Source organism: Pan troglodytes, chromosome 15 (assembly GCF_028858775.2).
Source record: "Pan troglodytes isolate AG18354 chromosome 15, NHGRI_mPanTro3-v2.0_pri, whole genome shotgun sequence".
In the NCBI taxonomy this organism is placed as follows: Eukaryota; Metazoa; Chordata; class Mammalia; order Primates; family Hominidae; genus Pan; species Pan troglodytes.
In genome coordinates, this window is record NC_072413.2 from 52,548,010 (window position 1) to 52,573,430 (window position 25,421).

General features: G+C 45.0%; 1 protein-coding gene across 12 annotated transcripts in view; it reads left to right on the forward strand.

Moving 5' to 3' along the window:
- The first annotated feature begins 12,692 nt into the window (after nucleotides 1-12,692).
- Nucleotides 12,693-25,421, forward strand: part of SAMD4A (sterile alpha motif domain containing 4A) — a 222,686-nt gene continuing 209,957 nt past the window's right edge. For 8 of the 12 annotated variants that reach the window (XM_016926101.4, XM_016926105.4, XM_016926107.4 and 5 more), the window contains exons 1-2: nucleotides 12,693-12,784; nucleotides 13,963-14,580. In XM_016926101.4, coding sequence (XP_016781590.1) covers nucleotides 14,385-14,580 — 196 coding nt within the window. In that variant the 5' untranslated portion in view covers nucleotides 12,693-12,784; nucleotides 13,963-14,384. Of the gene's footprint in view, nucleotides 12,785-13,603; nucleotides 13,815-13,962; nucleotides 14,581-25,421 lie in introns of those variants that run through there. The other 4 variants (XM_063792917.1, XM_063792919.1, XM_063792924.1 and 1 more) reach the window with 2 other exon arrangements.

Sequence of the window (25,421 nt, forward strand, 5' to 3'; positions counted from 1 at the left end):
ACTGCTTAACAGATACAGAGTTTCAGTTTGGGATGATGAAAAAGTTCTGGAAGTGAATTGCAGTGATGATTGTACAACATTGTGAATGTACTTAATGCCACTGGAATGTATATTTAAGAATGGCAAAAAGGGTAAGTTTCATGTTATGTGTATTTGAGCACAATGAAACATGTATTTTTCTTCATGGATTCAGCATGCTTGTCCAATTCACATTCCAATGTGACTCCTAAAGAATAAGAATCACAGTTGCTCGGGGCTGGGCAGGGTAGCTCATGCTTGTAATCCCAGCACTTTGGGAGGCCAAGGCAGATGGATCACCTGAGGTCAGGAGTTCAAGACCAGACTGACCAACACAGTGAAACCCTGTCTCTACTAAAAATACAAAATTAGTTGGGCCTGGGGGCGCACATCTGTAATCCCAGCTACACGGGAGGCTGAGGCAGGAGAATCACTTGAATCCGGGAGGCGGAGGGTGCAGTGAGCTGAGATCATGCCATTGCACTCCAGCCTGGGCAAAAAGAGTGAAACTCCATCTAAAAAAAAAAAAAAAAATCACAATTGTTCATGGCCTTTGGGTACTGGCATTCTATTTACTTAAAATCGGGTTCAAGGAGTCTTTTTTTCTGGAAAAATTCTCTAAATTGAGAAACTGAAGACAATTTGAAAACTATCCTCAAAATAGTAAGAACTTTAGTGAAAAATGAAAACAGATTCTCCAAGGGTCCCAAAGTTTCACCTGAGGCTCACTCTGGCCTGGCTTCTCCTGTGCCGGCCAGCAGCTATGGTTTGGGTTTGGATTATCAGGCCATGGCCCCACTAGTGTAAAAAGGTGCTAGAGAATCAGAAAATTGGTGCAGGCAATTACTACTCTGCCCTGGGCTAACAGAATGCTGACTTTCTGTTTGAATGTGTGCCCCTGCCAAAGCCAAGATATTTCTGAGCTCCTTATGATGAGATCTGAACTCAAGTTTAGTCTCCCTAAGCCACAGTTCCTAGGCCTTCCCAGCTTGCCTTTCACTGTTGCTATCTTAGCAGACCTGACTCCTGATTTAGCCTTCCCACATGCCATCTGTCACCAGTTCTGCAGTTCCTTCCTCCCCTCTCTCTCTTCATCCCCTCGAATCCTGATTCTAGCCCTGACAATCCTCTCATAGGCCTTATGACATGGCTTTGAGAGACCATGTCTTCGAAGAGTGAATAAAGCATCTCTCTGTGTGAGGCAGAGCCACACTGCACATTAGCCAAATCAACACACTCAAATTTGTGTCAAACAAAAAGGAAAATTAATGCTTATTAAGTACCTACTATGTCCCAAGTAATGTGCCAGTTATTTTCAAACCTCTTAACAAGCTTAAGAGGGCAGGCATTACATTTATTTATTTATTTATTTATTTTTTAGATGGAGTCTCACTTTGTTGCCCAGGCTGGGGTGCAGTGGCGTGATCTCAGCTCACTGCAAGCTCCGCCTCCCAGGTTCACGCCATTCTCCTGCCTCAGCCTCCCTAGTAGCTGGGACAACAGGAGCCCGCCACCATGCCCGGCTAATTTTTGTTGTATTTTTAGTACAGACGGGGTTTCACTGTGTTAGCCAGGATGGTCTCGATTTCCTGACCTCGTGATCCGCCTGCCTCAGCCTCCCAAAGTGCTGGGATTACAGGCGTGAGCCACTGTGACCGGCCAATTATTTAATATTTTTAATATAGACACTACTTTCCCACAGCTGGGCCCACTTTTCAGGAAACATGCTAGATCTTAGTGGCAAATATAGAGGCAGAGATCTAGCTGATGATGCCACCTGGGCCTGCTTCCAATTGGTCTTCTTATTTCCTTAATTCTGGGCACCTCTGTTCAGTCACCCACACTTTTACTAGTCAATTCCTTCTCCACATCCAGATCTGAATAACCTGTGCTCACTTGCAAACTCTCACTTGTCGACGGTTCTGTACCTGTCCTGAATCGAGTCCAGAGAATCACCTGTGCTGGTCTCCTTCTAAGAAAGAAATGGTCTCCCTGCCTGCTGGCCATGTTTCTAGTTCCCCTGAATCCCATTCCTCCCAGATTACTGCCTAGTCATCTGCCCTTTGGAAGGTAGACTTTGCGTTAAAATTCATTTTACATTAGACTGTCTGATATCATACCTGGTAACCCTAAGAATCCTCCAGATCCTTTAAAATATGCAATTAAGAGTAAAATCTACACTTTTGGTCACTTTGTTTGAACACATAAAATGCACTTTTGTCGCTCAGAACAGCCTTTAAACAGTGCAGTTTTCTCATAATGGCAGCCAGCGGGGGACAGGCCTTTACCATTTAAAGAGCACCAGGCACTGCTAGGCACTTCACATGTTCTTCCCTTCAAGTATCCCAGCAACCCTATAGGTGAGTAGTAATATCCCCATCTTACAGATGGTGAAATAGATTAAGTAACTGTCCACAGTTGCACAGCTGGTCAGATCACATTTGAAATACCTTGTCTAGTTCCTAGAGTCACTGTAAGCCAAGGGATAAGTTAGTTCAGGAAGGTTCTCAAACTAGCAGATGCCAAGAAGAGATAGACATGCAAGCCATTTATTGGGGGAAATACCTGTGAACGTCGAACGAGAGAGCAAAAACAGGTTGGGAGAGCCATCAGACAAGGACGCAGGTATGGTACATGTAAAAGGAGAGAGGGGGAGAATGATTGGGTAGCACTACAACACCATTCTGAGAAAGTCTCTGCTAAGTGGATGGGGTGTTCCTCCTTTGATGCTCTTGGAGGAATCTCACATTGGTCAGGGATGGCCCAGCCCTAGTACGCATGCTGTGCTCCGTCACTGGCTAGAGGCAGCCCAAGGGAGGCATGGCCTTGACATGAAAACTATGGTTAACCCAAAGGGCAGCAGCTGGAGCTGGCTACCACCCAGTGGCAGACTCTCTGGGAGGAGAGCTGAGCAGTGCACCTCCATGCCACAGAGAGAACAAAAATTTAAAGAAAGCATAGGCTGGGCACAGTGGCTCATGCCCGTAATCCCAGCACTTTGGGAGGCCGAGGTGGGCGGATCGCTTGAGCTCAGCAGTTTGAGACCAGCTGGACAACATGGCAAAACCCTTCTCTACAAAAAAAAAAAAAAAAAAAAAATTAGGCAGGCATGGTGGTGTATGTGCCTGTGGTTCCAGCTACTCTGGCGGCTGAGGTGGGAAGACAGCATTGAGCCTGGGAGGTTGAGGCAACAGTTAGCTGTGATTGCACCACTGCATTCCAACCTGAGTGACAGCGAGACTCTGTCTTCTCAAAAAAAAAAAAAAAAAAAAAAAAAGCATGCTTTAATAATCAAAGGCAACGGGGGAGGCAATGGCCACTTCAGCATCATCTAAATAGTCACACGGAGGATGTGAGACCAGTGGCTTTCAGTATTCTGAATGTCACAAGTCAGAAAGACCAGAAGACCCGTTAAAGTCACCAAGGTTTTATTTTTATTTTTCCAAGTAATGACATTAAACAGTTAAATACCACTTATCATCACCACAATGTAATAGAAGATACTTTAATACTTCCCAAAACAGGAAGAGCAGAATCTTAGCATAAAGTCCTTTAAGTTGAATAGATTTAGAACAATGAAAACTCATTGTTCTTACTAGTCTTGTTTTGCTGCAGTTTAGGTAAAAACACCCTCATGAGCTGGGTACCAGTCCATGGACTGGGTCTCAGAACTGTTCAAGGGCATTTAATTATAGGATGGGGATAGACCTGGGCTCTTCTAAGATATTTTCCAGCCCTGAGACTCATTCATTCAATTCATAAGTATATACTGTGCACTTCTACATGACAGGTCCTATGAACATATTGAGGATCCTAGGAATAAATAAGGTGCTTGTAATAAGGGTGTAAAATCTGGTAAGGGGAGAAAGATAATAAGGAGATAAGCGAATGAATAAGCAACATCATTTCTGTTTGTGGTAAGTGCTCCCATAAGGAAGGGGCCACCACTTTAGATAGTGTGGTCTAAAAAGTCTTCTTTAAGCAGGTGGCATTTGAGCTAAAACCTGAGGGAGTCAGCTTTTTGAGGCTCTGGGTGAGGAGTAGGAGAGACACAATTCTCCAGGAATATCAGTGGAAAGGCCTGGAGAAGGGAATGAGCTGGATGCGCCTGAGGAACTGAATGCAGGCCAGGGTGGGGGCCGGGGGCCCTGTAGCCGGCTAGGGAGGCAAGGCGTGCTCCTAGTGTCCAGCTCAGAACCCACTCTACTGCTCCAAAAACGTGACTTCGCCGACAGACACTTCTCTTTGTCTAAATATGCTGTAGAAGTCCAAAGGACAGTAGAGTGTGAAATTGCTTGGAAAGAAAGGGATGTCTGGGTATTTTCCCAGAAATCTCCAAAGGGACACATTTACCTTAGCAAATTCTCCAGAGTCCTCCTTTGTGCAGAGGGAAAAAAAAAAAGGATCAGGCCAATTAGGACATCTTTCAGGAGCTGACATACATTCAGCAAGCTTATGAGATTGTTGCATGCATCCGACATGAAAGAGAATTAATTTACAGTGAGAATTCTACTACTGAGGGCACCCAAATCTTGTACACGCCTGCCAGCACATTTTCTTCCTGTAAGTACTCCATATGGGATGACATCTTCTAATCAGGCTTTTGGGATTGGAATATGGGGACTAGGATGCCTTAAAGATGGGCCCAACGTGGTGGCTGGCGCCTGTAATCCCAGCTACTCTGGAGGCTGAGGCAGAGAATTGCTTGAACCCGAGAAGCGGAGGTTGTAGTGAGCTAAGATCGCGCCACCGCACTCTAGGCTGGGCGACAAAGTGAGACTCCATCTCAAAAAAAAAAAAAAAAAAAAAAAGATGGGCCTGAGTGGCACCGAGATGACTGGGATGCTGTCTTTCATCTAGAGAGGGCTTGTGTGGACACTGAATGGGCATTCCCTTTTCACTCCATCTGTTTGTAGCTGCCCCTGTTGCTTCTCTGGGCCATTCTTTCAGATGGCTTTGCATAATTGTGCTCTGATGTTTCCCAAGTTGTCTGATGTCAAGAATCACCAGGGTCTCTTGATAAAAATACAGACTTCCATGCCCACTCCCAGAAGATTCTGTTTAGGAGGATTTTGTGAGGTCTGCAAATATGAGTGACTTCCATGAGCAGTCCAGGTGATTCTTATCAAGTGTATTTAGGAAACTGCATTCAGTTTTCATTTTTTAATTTCATTTATTTATTTATTTTATTTTTTGAGACAGAGTCTGGCTCTGTCACCCAGGCTGGAGTGCAATGGTGCAATCTCGGCTCACTGCAACCTCTGCCCCACGGGTTCATGTGATCCTCCCACGTAAGCCTCCCAAGTAGCTGGGATTACAGGCGTGTGCCACCATGCCCAGCTAATTTTTGTATTTTTAATAGAGACAAGGTTTTGCTATGTTGGCCAGGCTGGTCTCGGACTCCTGGCCTCAAGTGATCTGCCCACTTTGGCCTCCCAAAGTGTTGGGATTACAGGCGTGAGCCACCGCACTCGGCCTGCATTCAGTTTTTAAACAGTGTTTTCTAAACTTGCTGAATCATACAATTGCCTAGAACATTTGCTGCATATTGCAGATGCTCAGCCCCAGCCCAAGTGAATCAAAATCACCAAGCCAGGGGCCTGGGAATCTGTATGTTTAGTGAATGCTCAAGGTGCATCTTGTAACAAGGAGGTTTGGTAAACACTGTAATTGAGACTCACCTGGAACCTTTAGAAATACCCATTCACTGTAACTGCAGAGTAACTCAGGGATCTGATTTTTTTTTTTTTTTTTTTTTTTTTGAGTCAGAGTCTCGCTCTACCACCCAGGCTGGAGTGCAGTGGTATGCTTAGGGCTCACTGCAGCCTTGACTTCCCAGGCTCAAGCCATTCTTCTGCCTCAGCCCCCAAAGTAGCTGGGACTACAGGCATGCACCACCATGCCCAGCTAAATTTTTTTTTTGAATTTTAATAGAGATGAGAGCTCACTATTGCCCAGGCTGGTCTTGAACTCCTGAGCTCAAGCAATCCTCCCTCCTCCGCCTCCCAAAGTGTTGGGATTGCAGGTGTGAGCCACCATGCCCAGCAGGGATCTGCATTTTTAATAAGAGCCCAGGTGATTGTGATGCTCAAGTTTCGTGAACCCCTTTGAGAAACACTGCATTAAACTCTGATGTTGCTACAATTCATGTCTTTGTTCTTAATGCCAAAGCACTGACAGTATTTACTAAGAACGTGCACATCCCCTTCTGTTTGCAAATGTTGTTCACAACCCTCTGTGTCTGTGTTTTAAAACTTTCTACTTAACTCTGTTTTTAAACTTTCTATTAAGAAAAATCTCAAACACACAGAAAATTTAAAATAATAGTTCAGGGCAGGTGTGGTGGCTCATGCCTGTAATCCCAGTACTTTGGGAGGCTGAGGTGGGATGATCACTGGAGGTGAGGAGTTCGAGACCAGCCTGGCCAACTTGGTGAAACCCTGTCTCTACTAAAAATACAAAAATGAGCCAAGCATGGTGGCAGGCACCTGTAATCCCAGCTACTTGGGAAGCTGAGGCAGGAGAATCGCTTGAACCCAGGAGGTGGAAGTTGCAGTGAGCCAAGATCACACCATTGCACTCTAGCCTGGGTGACAGAGTGAGACTCTGTCTCAAAAAACCAAAACAAAACAAAAAAATAATAATAGTTCAATGTAGACCTATTATACTCACCACCTGATGCAACATTTGCCACATTTATCTATGTGTTTATGTATGTGTTTTTTGCTGAATTATTTCTAAGTAAGTTGCAAACATCTTGACCACTTACCCAGACACCTCAGCATGATCATCTTTTTAAAAATGAAATGAAACGGTACTCTGCTTCATAATCACAATACCATGGTCACACCTAACAAAACTAATAATCATTCCCTAATATCAGCTAATTTCCAGCTTATGTTCAATATTTCCCCAATTATCCCCCAAATGTCTTTTATAGCTATTTTTTCAAACCTCAATGGATGAAGGGTCATACATTGCTTATGACTGTCGTGTGCCCTATGTCTCTTTTAATCTGGAGCAGTCCTGCCATTTTTTTCCAGGCCAGTTATCTTGGAGAATGTCTCTCTTTCTGGATTTGTCTGATTGTTTCGTTATGGGGTTGCATTACCCTTAAACAAAAAAACATAATGCTGTGTGTATGTGTGTGTCCTCCTCCCATTCCATACAAATATATATATGTGTGTGTATGTGTATATATATATATATATATATAAAACATATATACAAAGTTTATATATATATATATATATATAGAGAGAGAGACAGGTTTGCTCCTTCCCACCCAACATGCCCTCTTTTTTCCTCTCAATCACAGCTAATAATACTATATATTGAATACTTGCTACATGCCTGGTACTGTTTTAAGAAATCAAGTGTATTATTTGTTTACTCCTCATAATAACAACGAGGTAGGTTTGTTATCAGTAACACTAAACCATAGAGTGGGAGTGGCGTGAGAAAGGTCACAGGGCTGGTAAATGATGGAGCACTAGGCTTGAAGACTCAGGACTCTTGCTCTAGAGCCAGCCTTCTTAAACCACAAAAATACAATTATACTAAAGACACTTTTAAAACGTATCTTTCTAGGCCAATACATGTAAACTCGAATCATTCCTTTTTATCTCCAATAATTTATTATAAACATTTTCAAACATACAGAAAATTTGGAAGAATTAAACGGTGAGCACCTATATCCTCACCACCTATATACTACAATTAACATTTTGCTGTATTTGTTTTTTATCACGTTATCTATTTCTCTATCTATCCATCAGTCTATTATATTTTGATGCATTTTACTCAAGTATAACTTTTTTTTTTTTTTTGACACGGAGTCTTGCTCTGTCGCCCAGGCTGGAGTGCAGTGATGCAATCTCGCAATCTCGGCTCACTGCAACCTCTGCCTCCGGGGTTCAAGCGATTCTCCTGCCTCAGCCTCCCGAGTAGCTGGGATTACAGGTGCTCGCCACCACGCCCGGCTAATTTTTGTATTTTTAGTAGAGACAGGGTTTCCCCATGTTGGCCAGGCTGGTCTCAAACTCCTGACCTCATGATCCACCCCCCTTGACCTCCCAAAGTGCTGGGATTACAGGTGAAGTATAACTTATTTTAAAAAATAAGTGCATAAGGCTGGGTGAGATGGCTCACGCTTATAATCTCAGCACTTTGAGAGGATCGCTTGAGCCCAGGAGTTTTGAGACCAGCCTGAGCAACATAGTGAACCCTGTCTCTAAAATATATATATATATTTTTAAAAGGGCATAAAGTTCACAGTATGGCAGTTTAATACTTTATTTGCTCATTGCCCTGCAGATAGATATTCTAGCATTTTGCTATTACAAACTGCTAAAATTAACATTTTTGTATTTATACTTATATTTTAGTATACTTTATCTTATAGCAATGGTGCTTTTACTTCAGTGGGGTAGAGTCCTAAAAATTGCATTCTCAGGTAATCTGAAAAAGGATACATAATAGCTCATTTAGTAGATGCGGTTACTGGAGGATCACTTTCCACTAGCGTACAGCAAAGTCTGGGAAGACCTGCATTTCCTTCCCTTGTTTTACTTATAACTGCTAGAAGAAATATGAACTTAAGATACACGAACATGGAGTCCTCAGGATGCTTTCTTGATACAAACAATATCTAGATATCCTGGTCCCCACAGGGTGTCCTAAATGTTTAAAATTTTGCCTATCTGTGTTGAAACTATTTATCCAATGAACACCAGCTCAAAAGGCAACAGAGCCACAGTGTCTTCCTTAATTTTCTAGCAGAATTGCTACCTCTTCTTATCTCTCTCAACACTGTGTGTTGCCTCCCCTCAGACCCACTTCACATTGTACGTCTTTGTGAAGTGTGGGTGTGTGCACGCACGTGCCAAGAACATAATGTATGCTACACACTGGAGGTTGAAGAGAGCATGGTTCTTCTTCTACCTTTGTCTCTTCTAATTGCCTAGCACAGTGATTTATACTCAACAAATACTTTCTGTGAATGAATCAGTGAATGAAATGTAGAAGAGACGTGCAGAAGGGCAGACAGTGGCCGAATCCTGGAGTCTTTGTATGCCAGCCCAAATAGTCTGGAATGTATTCAGTGTCTATTCAGAAACCACAGAAAATGTCTGAGCTAGAGAGTGGAGAGATCAGAAGTGAGGAAGGGAGACCCACTACTGAGTCTAGGACAAGACCTAGGTAGGAAGTGATACAGGCTCAAACAATTCTTGGGAGTTATAGACCTAAATTTTATAGTAGAGTTTCTTTAGTTTCTTTTAAAATTAAGTTTTAGACAGTAGGCCTGAACTCACGTAGTGTTTTGGTTTTAGTTTTCTTACTCACAGTAGAAAAGTTAGAAAATATGGAGAAACAAGACAACAATACTCAGAAATCCTACCATGCAGAGAAGATCACCATTAGTTACCATTTTGGTGTAAATCTTTTCACACATTTTCCTATGGCATATATATGCATTTAAAATGTGTAATGAATATATGAAATTTTATTTATATATTTTCTTGCTATATAATATAATCATATATATGTTTGCTATATGGGCTTTTGTGTTAGATAAAAAATACCAAATGTCTTAATATTTTATCTTGAGGACTTGGCCCAGAACAAGTATTCAATATATATTTATCAAATGATTAAATGAATGGCAATTATCCATTGTCATTTACCTTTATGTAGAGATTTTAATACTTTTTCTCATTTATAAAGCAAATAATTAAAGCTTACAGCTCTAATGTTTTTATATCTAATGCATTTCTTTTGTTTTAGATTATTCTAGAAGAAATATAAATTTAAAATAAACATGAAATCTTTGGGATTTCTTATTTATGCAAATAATACCCAGACATCCTCTTAAACAGTGATTTATAAATATGTCAATGATTTATCTAGAATTAGTAATCTTTCGAACATCTGAACATTTTAATTATTTGATCAAAAGTATTATTCACTCAGAAAACAATTTCTTCCCTTCCCAGATTCTAAGGAGGAGAAAAGCAAAATAATGTTGGGAATGTTAATTCATGATAATCTGATCTGTGTTTTATTCAATATAAAGTATCTCTTGGTTAGTACCCCATCGTGTATTCAGTGCCTGTACGTGGTACTCAGAATACTCAGAGTACTTATTGCCTAACCCAGTGCCTGGCACAAGGTGACACAATAAGTATTTTTCAAATGAATAAATAGGAATACAGTGAACACAGACATAGTAATATCTCTTCTAATGAAAGGATATTTTCATTCATTTTTCAAGTGATGTGACTATATAGTAAGTGTTAGGCACTTCTTATTTATCAATAATACTGGGTCCAGGTTGACATAGGAAAAATCCACACTTAATACAATACCTTATATTTAATGAATGTATTTTTTTTTTCCTTTAGAGTGATGACTTCACTCTGGGGAAGAGTGAGGCCACATCCCTGGGTTTTATTTATACTCCCTTTCCTTTGCCCAGAGGAAAGGAATTGTTAACACACAAATACAAGAGTACTGACAGCTCATGTCATGCTCAACTTTATATGTCTTAGAGTGTCCTGAACAGTAAGAATTCAAAAATTAGATAAATCAATGTCTTTTCCTAGGTCAAAGACTGGTGTAAGAACTACACTCTTCCAGTAGATGGCAGTATTTTCATTCACCAGCTTAAGTTTTTTTTTTGTTTGTTTTTTTGGTTTGTTTTGTTTTTAGTTTTACTATACCTTTAGTAAACTGCAGGTGAAAATACATGTTAATGAAATTTCTGGTTTTTTAACTTTCTTTTAAAAAAAATTCACTCTTGGGAGCTTCCAAAAGCCCTAGAACATCTGCTTTGCCTACAATTTATAGCAAGGTATATACCGAAGTAGACCATACTCTCTAATCCTCCCTATTTCCTGATATAAGTTATTACTAAGAATTAGCTAATTGATAGTAATCTCTTGGAGAAAATCTATCAAGCCTTTCTGCCTCTACAGTAACAAAACAAAACAAAAATAAAACACTGACTCCAGGTTTCCTGTTTTCTAAATAGGGCAAAATATTCATTAAATTAAGCGGATACCTTACCTGTCTGGTTAATAATTAACTTTTAAAAAATCCACATTTTTGCAGCTCGACCTCAACAAGACCTTTCAAAAACCCTAACAGATGGTTAGGTGCTATCACGTGTCTGAAACGAACTATACGCTGCAGAAACTAAATTTGAGGAGGAAGGGAAGAAAGCATTGAAATTCCAGGGACATATGCTGGAGTTGGAAAACAAAAGTGTTAATTAGTGGAATAATATCTCAGATACTTTCTCTTCAAAACAGTGGATTAGCAGGAGTAGGAAAGGCTGGGTCTGAAACACGCGTTTCACTGCCTTCTCAGAATTACTCCCGTATAAACAAAGCCTCAAGTTGCTGGAGGGAGCAGTGTTTCCTCTGAAATCACGGAGATAGCCCAGATTTAGTCATCCAGTCCTCCTTGCGAATATTCAACCCATATCAGGAGGTACAGAGGTTTTTAGGGTTTAGGGTATTTTTAACCAAACCTTTACTTTCAAGACTAGCAGAGGCACTTTCGCAGCCCACCCTGCGCCACTCAGCCTCTGCGCTGCGCCCTCCTCGCCTCTCGCGCGGCAAGGACCTGAAGCCCCCGTGTGGCCGCGGCCCTGCGCACTCTCCAGATCCAGGTGAAGGTTGCGAGGCCTGGCGACGCCTGAGCGCCGACAGGTGGCCTCGCCCCGCCTCTTTGTCGCCCAGGGCGGCGCTCGCCTCCGCTCCAGGCCAGAAGCCGCAGCCCGCGCGCCAGGCACAGCTCCCCCGACCGGTCTCAGGAGTTCGGCCACTTCCCCGGGGAAGAGCGGGACTCAGCCAGGCGCCGGGCCGGCCTCTAGGAGCCTGCGCCAGAGCAAAGGGCATCCGGCACCCGACCCGGGCCAGGCCCTTGGACTAGAGCGGCACGGAGCGTAGCGCCTGGGCACGTCCAACCCTGTGCACTGCCCCTCAGCCTCGTGAGCCCTTCGCCTCCACGACCCCCGGAACCCATCCCAGCAAGTGCGGCAGTGACCTCGGGTCTCACCGCCCGGGGGCCAAACAGCTCGGCCACCCCGGGGCCCCAGAAGGGCCGAGGGTCAGCCGAGCGGACGAACCACATTCCCAAGGACAAGCAGCGGGTGGCAGCACCGCCCCCGCCCGAGCGCCCTCGGGTCCCTTTCTGCCGGGGCTCCAGTGGCTTGAGTGTCCCGGCCCCTCCAGAACACGCAGGCGGCCGCAGGAAGAAATTCACCCGGACCCGTCCTTTTCCCCGAACTTCTTCGTTCCTCTCGGAGGTTCCTTCTACCCGACCCCTCTGCGCCACCAGCTCCTCCCACTCCGCTCCCCTCCCCTTTTTCTGGTCCCCACTTAGGAATCCGTCCCCCCGCCCTGCTCCGGGTCCGGGGTTCCTCCCCCCCAGTTCCCCCCGCGTGCCGTCGCCGCCGCCCGGGTTCCTCTCCCCCCGCTCGGGCGCTCCCTGCCAAGCCCATGATGTAATGGTGTATGTTAATCAGTAGCATGTGGGGAGCTCCGGCTCGGGCGGCTCAGTCCTCCGCGAGCCGACACTGGAGGCAGCAGCAGCGGCGGCTGCAGCGGCCCCGACTCGAAGCACCGCACTCTCCCCGCGCCGCCCGCCCCGACGGCATGGCCCGCGGCCGGCGCTCCGGGCGCCCCCAACCCCGCTGAGAGCCGCCGCGGCCCCGGACCCGCGCAAGGGCCCCCGAGCCGCCGGGATGAGCCGCGCCGAGGTGAGAGCTCCCTCCCTACGGCCCTCGGCGGGGGACCCGCGGGTCACTGGGGTCCCCTCCCCGGGGGCTTCCCCCTCCGTCCGAGAAGTTCTGGGAGCCGGAAGCAGCGTGTTGTTGGAAGCTAGCGGCTCCTTGAAGGCTGAGTCGCTGGGTTCTCCTCCCCGCCGGCGGCGGCCACGAGAACCGGGATGGGACTGGGGGAACCCCCGCAGCCGAACTTTCTTTGCTGTCGTTGGGGGGCGTGTGCCTGCGGCGCCGATCCGCATTCCCCGCGGGGCCGCCCCGCCGGCCGAAGGGAGCAGCGCTGCGGACCCTGGCCGTCCCCGCGCGGGGCGTGTGCCCAGCGCTGTGCCGCCCTCGGCCTGCGACGCGCGGGCGAGGCTCCGGGCTGGACAGACCCGCCCGTAGGCGGCGGCGGCGGCAGGATGCCTGCCACACACGCGCGCACACACACACGCACACGCGCGCGCACAGTGACCGCTCCGGCCGGAGCAGGCCCAGGGAGACCTCCCGGGTGGGCTGGCGCGGCGCGGCGCGGGGGAGCCGGGGCTCTGGGTTGCGCCGCCGCCCGCTGGGCGCGGAGCTTTGGGTGGAGAGAGTTTATTTTTGTCTCGAGCTGCTGCCGCGGCTGCTCACGGCCTAAATCCAGAGGGGCGCCTGGCGGTGGAGATGCTGGCTGTTGCTGTAGATGGAGCTGCAGCCGCTCGGCTGCTTCTCTGGGAGGAGGAGGAGGAGTAAGAGGAGGAGGAAGGAACTCGGGCTGCCGCTGCCTCCGCCTCTGCTTTGCATTAGCTCCCACCCCCACCCCCGCGCCCCTTCGCAGCCGCATTGCAAGTTTTCTGCGCGGGGAAGATCTGTTGCTGGTGCTGGCGTTCTTAGGCACGGCGCCCGAGGCCACCCCAGGCGGGCCGTGAGGGGAGCACCAGCCGCTGGCAGCGGCAGCAACAGGAAGCCGCGGGGTCTCCTCCCGCACCTGGGAAGCAGGCTTCTCGCTGTTATCCGGTGGGCAATAGCCCATCTCCCGCATCGGGTGCGGAGGGGGCGGCTGGATTTCGGCGAACCCAACCTTCCGCGGGACGCCCCCTCCCCTGGCCCCAGCACCCTCTGATGCCCTCGTCCCCCCAGGGCGCGCTCCTCCGCTAGCCGAGGTCTCACTGCAGCTCTTTCTCTCCTTCCAGTGGTGATCGCCGCTCGGGAATGCGGGCGTGAAGGGTCCGAGTTGCCGCCTAGCGGGGAGGAGACCCCAGGACGCCGGAAATCACCATCCCAAAGCTGCAAGAAGGGGGGAGAAAGCATTCTTCATTCAGTTGTGTGCCTTGTGGGGGATTTTTAAAAAGTCGTTATTTTTTTTTAAAGAAACATTTCCGTGCTACTGTCTGTCATCGTCTCTGGGGAAATCAGCCAGAACCACCGGAACGTAACTGAAACCAGACAAGAGAGGCAGGAGCCCAGGCAGTACCTGCAGCGTCCGGGCACCAGAGCCACCTTGGAACAGGAACGCGTCTCCGGCCGCGGGGCTGCGGCTCCGCCAAACTTTGGGGCGGGCGGGGCGGGCTGGGGCGCCCAGGGGGCTCTGTAGACCGAGGGCGGCCCCCTAACCATGATGTTTCGCGACCAGGTCGGGGTGCTGGCGGGCTGGTTTAAGGGCTGGAACGAGTGCGAGCAGACTGTTGCGCTGCTGTCGCTGCTCAAGCGCGTGAGCCAGACCCAGGCCCGCTTCCTCCAGCTCTGCCTGGAGCACTCGCTGGCCGACTGCGCCGAGCTGCACGTCCTCGAACGCGAGGCCAACAGCCCCGGTAAGTGTGCGGCCGCCGCCGCCGTCCCGCCTGCGCACCCCCCCCTCCCTCCGCTTCTCTGCCTCGGGCCAGGCCGAGGCCAGTCCCTGCCAGCCGCGCCGGGACCTGGACGGCACGGCCCCGAGGCCCTCGGAATCCACCCCCTCCGGGTCCCCCGCCCCGACCGCCCCCCACCTACTTACCTCCGCCGGCCGCTTTGGGATTTTGCCCACTGTGAACTCCGTCAGCCCTTTCAGTGTGGTAGCTACGGTAGCATGAATGATTGATTTTTCTCTCATGCAGTTTCCTGGGAAATAAGTAAGTCAGGTCACGTAGAGTCTGGATTTTCTGGGTGTGTGTGTTTTTTCCTTCCTCCTCCTTCTTTTGGGCAACGTGGCTCGCTGGATTTCAGCAACACATGATAGACGCCCGGGACTGCCCTTCAGAAGCCAAGCTTGGATAAGGCTGTGTGAGGAGTACATGAAAATCCAATTTTATTATCCATTTTTCCCCACAAATATTCTGGTTTTAGAGCTTCGTCTTCAGAATAATATGCAGGTGACGCTACAGACTAGTAAAATGAGATTTGCAGCATATATATATATATATATATATATATATATATATATATATAATGCGGTTAAGCTTACCGCTCGTGACATTATCCATATTGATACGGATCTTGTAGAAAGGGTCTTGGAGAAAGGACAGGCATGAAGTGGGTTACTTAATGCTTTTCGTTAGGAAACTTTACTGAATAGAACAGAATCGTTTCATATTACCCTGCTAGTATTTACAGACACCTCAACTAGTATGGAAAGTGAATATAGTCGAAAGGTCCAGCAGTTTCCTATTTGCTAGCGTGGGTGGTGACAGACTGAAATTATATCCTGGAGGGTAGGAGGAGGCTGGGGGATGGGGGGAAAGTCTGATGGTTGTGATTTTGGATAGGGGGAAATTCTTTAGTTCATGCTGCTGCAGGAGGGTGAACAGAGCCCCCAGTGTTTATGCAGAGAAAAGAATGCAGGGTCCTCTTCCAGCTGTTCCATGTTGGAGCTGCGAGCCTGCAAAGCTCAGCAGAGGTCTGGGCTGCCATTTGATGACAAGGTCCAGTCCAGGGCAGTGGGGCCTGGGAGACACTAAAGTGAGTGTGCCTTCAGAGCAGCAAGAAGCGAGCCGGCCTACTCATTCCTCCTCCCTAGTATGGTGTGCACGATGGTGAAAACGCTAGAATGGGATGCTTCCATATATAGAATCATAGGGTGGAAGTGACCGCTGGAAATCTTCACAGTTCTTTTCCTGACCAGACAGGACTGCACCCGAAAGATCCTGCATGGCCAAGTATGGAGGGCCACATTGAGGGAGAATCCATTGAGCCCGAGCCTCCCAGCTCACACCAGGACTCACTGGGGTGGCGATGACAGGGCCCCCTTTGGTTGAGCTCCACGTTTATAAATAGCTGGAGGGCCAGCCTCCTTCACTGGGGTGTGGAAGCATAACTAGGGTAACTGATGATCCACCCTCTTTGCTTCCTTCCTTAATTTCAGCGGGAAGCCTGGTTTACCTGCTCGGTTTTACTTTCTCAGGTTTGACAAACAGGGTTATATAAACTTTTGCATTTTAGAGATTGCAGAGGATTTACGCAGAGTCATTTAGGTTGAATGCTTGATTTCAGTGCTGGTAGGGACTGTTCAAACTCATCTTTAGGTTATTCAAATGTTGGAGCAGCACTTTTTCCCTTTGAGTAATGGAGATGACTTTTCCCAATAGAGCAGCCGCCAGGTTAGTAAGTAAAACAGTTAAATGTTAAAATAAGGTGGCCTAATTTTTAAAATCTCATAATTTAAAAAATTGAACTGTGAATTTTTTGAAGTCACTTGGCAATTTTTTTCCCTTAAGACATGTTTGGCCATACTTATTTGTATAAGATACCCACCTGTTCATGCTGCTAAATGATGTAGACATACAACATATAGAACCATTCTGTAAGATAGGAACTAGTCTCCAGTTTCTGGATTAATCCTTCACCTAGACATTTTGCCTGCATGGAAATCTTTGCACTTGTTTTGTTGTGTGGCCAGGACAGAAATTTCTTAGGAGGTCATGTGATGATTTGGTTTACTTTAGGAGTGTGGGGATCATAAAGAGCATCAGGAGTTGTCATAGCATACCTGAGTCTGTAGTGTGGCTCTCTGCATATCCGGAAACTAGCCAAGAACCAGGAAGGGGGCAAAAAGTCCACTTCGCAACCAGAGTAGATAGCATGAAAGTCTAAGAGAATATTTCAGGCCCTCTCTCAGAATGTACTTGCTCTTATTCTAGACACAATCCTAACATTTAAAAAATTTGACAAATAATCCGTAGTGTATTGGGGGTAACACATTTAGAATGGGGTGAGGGACTGCTGTAATCAGTAGTAAAAAGTGACCCCTCACAGCCTGACAACTAGGAAAGAGACAGAAAAACTGTAACTTTAGACAAGAATTGGGGCAGAAACTTTGAAGGCTTGGGAATATTAGGGTGGGAACCCTCAATTGACCTTGCAGGCACCACTCTATAATAACATAAACAAATAATTGCTATTTACTGTTAACGGTGAACTATGGAAATAATACATTTTTAGATACACTCTTTAAGAAGAGAAGGAAATGTTCAATATACTTTGGAAATATTTACACCCAGAATAATTAACCTCTGAGCTGTTTTGATGTGTAAGGCTCTTACCAATTCAGAAAACTAGGCTGTGCAGAATGACTCATTCATTGGATTGCTGAGATTTCCTGTACCGAAGTCATCTTGTATCACTTTATTTTGTAATCATCAATTTAAAAAACCCTCACATTTTGTCAAGTGTTTAGAGATTTTAAAACTTGGTAAATGGGAACCAGATTCATATATGGGACTCGATCTCAGTATAATAAAGAAAAAATTACTAGTAATAGTATGAATATATCTCTCGTTTTATGCAGGACTGATTTTAAATAGTGAGATATCCTGCGCATTAAACATGATTTATTTGAGATTTGTGGGATGTAATTTGGTGCTTTCATTCTCTTAAATTTATTGAGAATCTAGTGATTCACTGGTTCATCCTTTGCCTCAGGCTCATGGTCATTGGAGATTCCAAGAAAATGATTGAATCAGTCCCTATGGATTTATTTGTATGTGTTTTTCTTTTAACAGATATGGTCATGATCAGTTCTCTAGTACAGTCTTGTTCCCAGGATCCTTATAACCTTAGATAAGTCTCTTCAGCTACTGCCCCAGTTGAACATTGAGACTTCTGGCCAGTCTCAATTCTGGGACTAGCAGGACATTTGATACCTACAAGTAGCAAAAATGCAACCCACTGACTTTACTTGAAGTTTCCAAAAGAAAAATAGACTTTGTGGCATTGTTTATTTATGGCTTTTGTCACTTGGACTTGAAATATATTTTTCATAGAGATTTATAAGTTAATCCACAAAAACGTAACCCACAAAATATACACTATTTGTGTATGTTTGTGGTAAGTAAATGACAATAAATTCCTATACTTATAGTTAAATACAAGAGAAAAGAGTATCCAAAATGGTGATGTTTGAGACAAAAAAATTGTGGAGATTGAAGACTCTCTCTCAGAATGTACTTACTCTTATTCTAGACACAATTCTAACTTTTTTTTAAAAATTGATAATCCATAGTGTATTGGAGGTAACATATTTAGAATGGGATGAGGGGCTGTCACCCTCACCCCATATTTGTGTAAACTTGCTGTCATTAGAGGGTAGGTATGTTGGGTCCATGATTTTTATGGTTTTGGTTTCCGTAGTACAAGTATGCCATCCTTCACCCTGCGTTACTTTTTAAGGTTACAAATGGAATAAAAAGAAAGCAGCAGAAGAGGTTTTCCTGATGATATGGATAATATCTTGTTTGTAGTTTTTTCATTCATTTATTCATTCCACAAACATTTTCTGACTGCCTGCTATTTTCCTGACCCAGTGTTATGCAATGGAAATGTAAAGGTAACTTAACTCTAGTCCAGTGCCTAGTACAGATAGATACTCTTAGTGTGGGGTAAATGACTAATATAATATCATAGGTGTTGAAGCATAGATATGGGGATAAAAAGTATGAGGAGAGGCCTACTGGGAGCATTGTGAACCTAGCCACTTATTGCCTGGGGAATCAGGGAAGACTTCCCTGAGGAGGAGACACATTTGAGCTGAGTCCTGAGGGGCGAATAGGAGTTGGTTCAATATTTTAATATAAAAAGGATTGTAAAGAGGGGTCAAGAAGGTATCTCCCATGCAGAAGATAGTGTTATCCCCTTTAATGTATGGGCCTACATGCATGATCCTCTGAGAGGCATGAGTGGAAGAGCCAGTTTAGTTCAGACAGTTTCCATTTTGGCCACATGGTGGCATGATCTTCTGAGGGCAGCTTGGTTGCTGTCCGCATTGGCATATGCGGGAGAAGGAAGGATGGAAATAGAGAAAAAAGTATTCTCCAGGTGGCCATCTATTTATAGTCATAGGAGGGCATAAGTTGTAGAAGATTTTTAGAGTACAGATTTTTAAATCAGCCTGGGCTAGTTAAATAATTTCTAAGCCTCAGTTTTCTTATCTGAGAAATGATGATTATAAAACCTTGTTATTGTCCGGAAGTTACTTGTTAATGATCCAGCAAGGATCTATTCTATCCCTCAGGTTTAAATTTGCCTTTAATTAATATAGAATTGATATAAATAATATTTTTCTAAATGATCAGAAATCTTTTCATTTAAAGGATTATGAAGAAGAGATTGAGGATGACTTGGAACCCTAAAAAGATATAAGTCTACTGGGACCCACCTTCTATGTTTTAGCTTTGTTTTTTCACTCTGTCTCCTAAAAATATGCAGCCCTGACCCAGTTTTCCCAAATAACTTATCAACACTTTTTCCTTCAGTTGGTGAATGTGAAAAGAAGAAATCATTTTGCTGAATGAAATATTTAGGGGCTTTATATATGAAGCACTTTTCACTTAGGGTTTTGTAATTTTCTTTGGGTTGGTCTGGGATGACCCTGCAGTTTACTGCTGCTTGTAAGTTGTAGCAGGTCATATATATTTGTACTCTTTGTTGTGAATAATTTGGGTTTGGTTGTATCGCCTGGGCGCTCATGGCCTTCAACAATTGAGTATATGCTATAAACAGGCCCCATCAAAGCAAGTAAAAGGCAGAGAAACTTCACAACAGTCAAATTGGCTTGTTTTTGTTTAAATAAATAAACGAGGACACAAGATGAGGGTTGAAGGGTTGAAAGTAACTGAAAACTTCCCAGACAGTCCTACAGAAGTCTGATTCTAAAGAGAATTGACAACACCAGAGAAGAGGGAAAATATTGCTTCTCCTTGACCCAAGGAGAAATTTGGAGGTTTTCATCTGTGGGTGAAGTGCTTTGTGTAACTCATCTGCTAGGAAAGGTATGGTGCTCATAGAAATCTTTTCTTTTCCTTTTTAAAATATACAATCACTACTTTGAGATTTTAGTATGTTCCTTCCTTTTCATCTCTCCTGATCATTCCTTCCAAGGCCTCACTGAGCTCATCCAATTCACATAGATTAAGATGCAGAAGCAGACATCTCTTCTGAGCTATTTTTGCTTCCATTGAAGCTGCCTGAGGCAGGATTTTCCCAAAGAAAGCAGAACTTTTAGAACAGGGGCCGAGAGTCGAGGCTTGCGCCTTGCTCTGCTGCCTACATCCCAAGAGCCAGCTTGGAATTCAGAGTACCTGCCTGCTTTTATGTAGGAACATGGGATTCCCTGGAACCCGGAAGCTCATTCTATTGTTTTGTTCCCATTCCACATATCAACATTTTAAAACAGTTTTCTTGTCTTAGTTTACTAGGAAAAAGCAATCAAATGATTCAGTGGTTTCTTTTACACAGTAGATAATACAGTGCCATTGTAATGGTACCTGACAAAGTGTATCTGGTAAGAAAGTGGGACTGAGTTCCTTGGCACATATAAATTTACCAAATACCCCAGCAGAGAGCCCAGGGCCCTGTCAAAAGCTGAAATATGCATTACTCCTCTCAAGTAGCTTACACTCGAGCTGCAGAGCTGAAACAAACATAGGAAAATATGTCATAATTCGATCATACACAGTTGCTAAGTGCTGTGGTTCTGATTAGAGAACAAAACTGAAATTGAGTGAAAGGAGAGAACAGCGTGGATTGGGCAGTCTGAGAAGCTCAATGGAAGAAGTAAACCTTACTGTGTCACATGAAATAAGTGCTTTTAGGGCTTATGAGATTCTTGCTGTTGTAGTACCTCAAATGCCAGTTTCATCAAGAAAACCACACATGCAGGGAACTCTGTGCATGTGCCATGGAAGGGGCAGGCTTCCTGGGCCTTTGAAGGATGAGTGTGAATAGGGTAGAGAGAGGGGAGCATGAGGGATATTCACCATCATAAGTGATTGCTTGGTGAGTGGAGAATCAATCCCAACACTCTATGATTTCCAGTATATTTAAAGATAGGAAAATGGAACATCTGGTCACCTAGTATTTTCATCCCGCTTAAGTATGCGTAACATTGTAAGACTTAGTAATAGTTCTCTTGGCTCCTCCTAGTAGGATATTTTTGTAGGATGCTTTGACTCTAACTAGCATTGAGCAATAACATCTGAAACAGTTAGAGGAAAAGATAAAGTGTCATAGACCAGTTCTCAAAATTTAGTTGCACGCAGATCACTTTGGGATCTTGTACTGAAAACCTGAAAACTCTGATTGAAGAGGCCTGGGGAGGTGGAGCTGAACTCCTGGGATTGTAATAGGCTCCCAGGTGATGTTGATGCTGCGTATCTGCGGACCATACTTTGAGGGTAGACTGTTAGAAATGAAAGGTAATTTAGAGGCAATTTGGTGCAGTAGCTTTCAAGTTTTACGGCTATGTGTCAGAAGATTTTTGTTTGCAAATGAGAACTTAGATGAAGGCTTATGGGAAGTGAATGTCCCCCCAACCCCCTACTCCCCAAACCTAACTGTCCTAGGAGAGCAGTTTGGAAATCTGTGACCAAGGGCAGTGGTCTTTCTTAGGCTCTGAGAAAAGACATTGGTCGACAAAGCTATGGCCAGCAGATCTGGGATCAGAATCTGACTCTCCTCAGTCCCATGCTCTTTCTCCTGTCTCAGCCCCTATCAAATGGCAGTAACCTGTTAGAGCCCTTGCTTAAGGCTGGGTTTTAAACTGGCCCAGGTGGTTTCCTATAATAAGATGGGGACCACTTATTTTTTGCGCACTGAACTTGCTGATATGAGGAAGGTCATTTTCTGAGTCTCTCTACAGTTTTCTGTTGGCTTCACATGCAGAGCAAAGCAAATCTTTCTTAGCTCTGGCGGTGGGACCTCTTTGGAAGGCAGGGGGAGGAGACAGACAGGACAAGGTGGACACTGTAGTCAGTCCTAACTAGTAATGTACAAAAGTGCATGCTAAGTGTCTACGGGCACTTTGAGGTCACTGCCCTGGAAAATCCCCATGGATTGCTTTAGTCAGAGAGTATCCTAGTGGTGCAGGTGTGTTTCATGTGATGGAATTATTGACTTAAAAATCTTTTCAAGTTTTACTTACGCATGTAAGCACTGAAATACTGATGCTTTTTAGTTTGATAGTGTGGTCACTCATTAAATTATTTGAGCATTTTATATACTGCTCTCAGCAATAATTCTCTCACTGGCTCTTTGAACTACCTCTCACAGCCTGCACTGAGTTTGGGTTTGAAGAAGGCTGGAGAATTTCCCCGAGCTTTTTGGATATGCTGAAATTTCCAGGCACTCTAGTGATCAGTGTCTTATGGAAAATGAGGCTCCAGGAAAGATTTCTTTCTTTCTTTCTTTCTTTTTTTTTTTTTTTTTTTTGCTGATGCTATGGGCTGTAAAGTTGAGCTGGAAAGAGCAGGAATGTTCATTCCAGAGACTGGATGGGAGAGTTCTCTTCCCCCTACTTCCCCAGAGCACTCCCATAAAGTGCAGTCACTGGAATTTCTGAAGCAGTTTATCCTGATCTGTCATAGAATCCAAGCGTCTGTGTGTGCAGCATAAATACATACACAACATTGACTTTCATTGTATACATTTCTATCTGTGTATGTGCACCAAACATGTGATTTAAACACAGTTAAAATGCATGACTAAAATGTCAATGCTGAACCAGTTTTGAAATTTTGAAGAGTGGTAAATGAATGGGAGAAACAAACTGTCTGACTTCAGAACCACTCCATGTGCCTCAAGATAAATAAACTTGTCTCCGTTTGAAAAAGGAAAAAGGAGGGAGAAACCAGGTTTTGCACATTGTAGGCATCTGAGAGGTTAATGTTGGGCCTGTGCAAGATACCAGAAGAATATTTAAAACATGATCTGTGAGCGTATGGATGAAGAAATAGGAACCAGCGTGGTTTTGCTATGAGTGGGAGGATGGACCGTGGAGAACTAATGCCATTTCCTATCTGGTGGGGCAGTGGGAAAGGGGGGAGATAGCATTTGCTGAGAGACTTCTGTGTTCCAGGCAGATCACAGGGAATCCCATATCTAAGTTTCAGCATAGCCTTTGACAAAACCTCTTATTTCCTGATGAATTAATGGAGAAATAGCAGCAGGTGAGAATCTAGTTGTGTGGCTTTAGAGTGGTTTCAGTGACTGTTACAGGCCTGTCTCCAGCCACTGTCTGCCTAAAGGGAGATCTCTGGTGCTGTACATTGAAGCTCACATGTTGGACATTATCACTAGTGTCGATGGAATGTGACTTAGCCTGGGGTCCCCAAGAAGGCAGAGCCTGAGGCAAGGGCTGGTGTGCGGGTGGCTTATTTTGGGCACTGATCCCAGGCAACAGGAGAAGGGGCTACAAAGAGAGAAACAAGGAAGGAGGAAGAGCCAACACAAGCCTGCATTATTAAGCTGGTCACTGCTGTGGGCAGTGGGGGCTTAATCCCACAGGGATCCTCTGAGGATCCACATAGAATGTGCTTGGGAGGTGGCTGAAGGACAGATGAGGTAGGCATGTATCCATTATTCCCCTCTCCCTTGGCCAAGTGTTGCCCCAGGGTACTGAGTCCCTGTACTTTCAGGTTTGTATGTGTTTCTGCAGGTGTCTCAAAGATGCCCCAAGGCAGAATGCTACAAAGACATGGTACAGCCAAGGCAGGGTGCTGTCAGGTTATACCTGTGTGAAGCTGGGGGCCACAGCAAGGGCTGCAGTGTTATCCAAGCTGAGAAGGTGTTTGTCAAATCTATGGATGAACCTAGAAGGATAGCTCATGGCTTGATGACAGAATCATGATCAAAATATTTGAATGTAACAAGATGACATATAAAGCATTAAAGTGTAGCCCCTACATTGGCATCCCCTAAACCTAAGCTAGAGAAGGCATAGTGCTTCAATAGCCTGCATAAAAAGGGACTCTGGCTTTTAGCACACTTACAACTTCATATGAATAATGTCACAATGTGGTTGCACCCAAAGCCACTAAACTCTGTAATACAGTCATTGTACTCAGAACAAGTCTGTGCTACCAGCCGCACTCTCCCTGGAGTCCAGGAGGCAGTTCTGGGTACACTCTCGGAGGGAGATGGACAAATCAGGATGTGGCCAGAGAAGACAGGATGGCGGGGGGCACTTGAAAGCCAGGGTGAACTGAGAAGAAGATGAGCAGAGAGCTGTCACTGCTTACTCAGAAAGCTGGCTTGGAGTTGAAGGGTTAAATTCTCTGTCCATGTAGAGGGCAGTGAGTGGAAGCTGCTGTTCATTTAGCTCAGAGTAGAGAAAAATTTTATGATGATTAGGGCTGCCCAAACAATGCAGTGGCCTGGGCTTCATCGGAGTTGGACGAGCCTTTAGCATCGAGCAGAATAATCCTTGTGAATAAGACTGGCTCCTGTTTATTGAGCACCTGCTCTGTGCCAGTTGTTTGCATAACATGACCTCATTTATTCTTCCCAATAACCCTATGAGATGAGGTAGGAACTGCCATTATTCCATTTGTCAGGGAGGAAACAAGCACTCTGGCTTCGGAACCACCCCACATGCCTCTCTACTGTAGGAATTTAGTGTCTATTTGCTTAGAAAAGAAGCTCTGATTTCTTGGATGACTTCCAAAGTCCCTTCTGACCTTAAGATTCTATGATTTCTATGAATCAGGAATGAAGATAGGAACACAAAACTATTGAGAGCAGAGGAGAAAGAGAGAGAGAGAGACAAGATGAGTAAATGAATGAATGAGTGAATAAATAAGGGTGGTTTTAAAAGTTTTCTTGGTGGGCGCACTGGCTCATGCCTGTAATCCCAGCACTTTGGTAGGCTGAAGCGGGCGGATCACTTGAGGTCAGGAGTTCAAGACCAGCTTGGCCAACGTGGCGAAACCCCATCTCTACCAAAAATACAAAAAATTAGCTGGGCGTGGTTGTGTGCGCCTGTAGTCCCAACTACTCGGGAGGCTGAGGCAGGAGAATTGTTTGAACCCAGGAGGCGGAGGTTGCAGTAAGCCGAGATCGCACCACTGCACTCCAGCCTGGGTGACAGAGCGAGACTCCATCTTAAAAAAATAAAAAATAAAAATAAAAGTCTTCTTGATTTCCAGTGTATTCCTCCTGCACTTTTTGGCCTGTTTGGACCACAGATTTGTGGCTTTTTATGAAATACACCTGTAGATTAATTTTCAGTTTTTTATGGTAGTAGACAGTCAAAGGCTAGATCACTGTGATGAGTAGGGCTTCCACATTTAAGAAAAAGCTGTAATGAAGTGAATTGAATCTTGCTTCTTTTGGGTCACCCAAAAGCAGTGATAAGTGCTGAGTGTGTTAGGCACTTATTAACAAAAGTAACTCAGAATTGCTGTCTAAA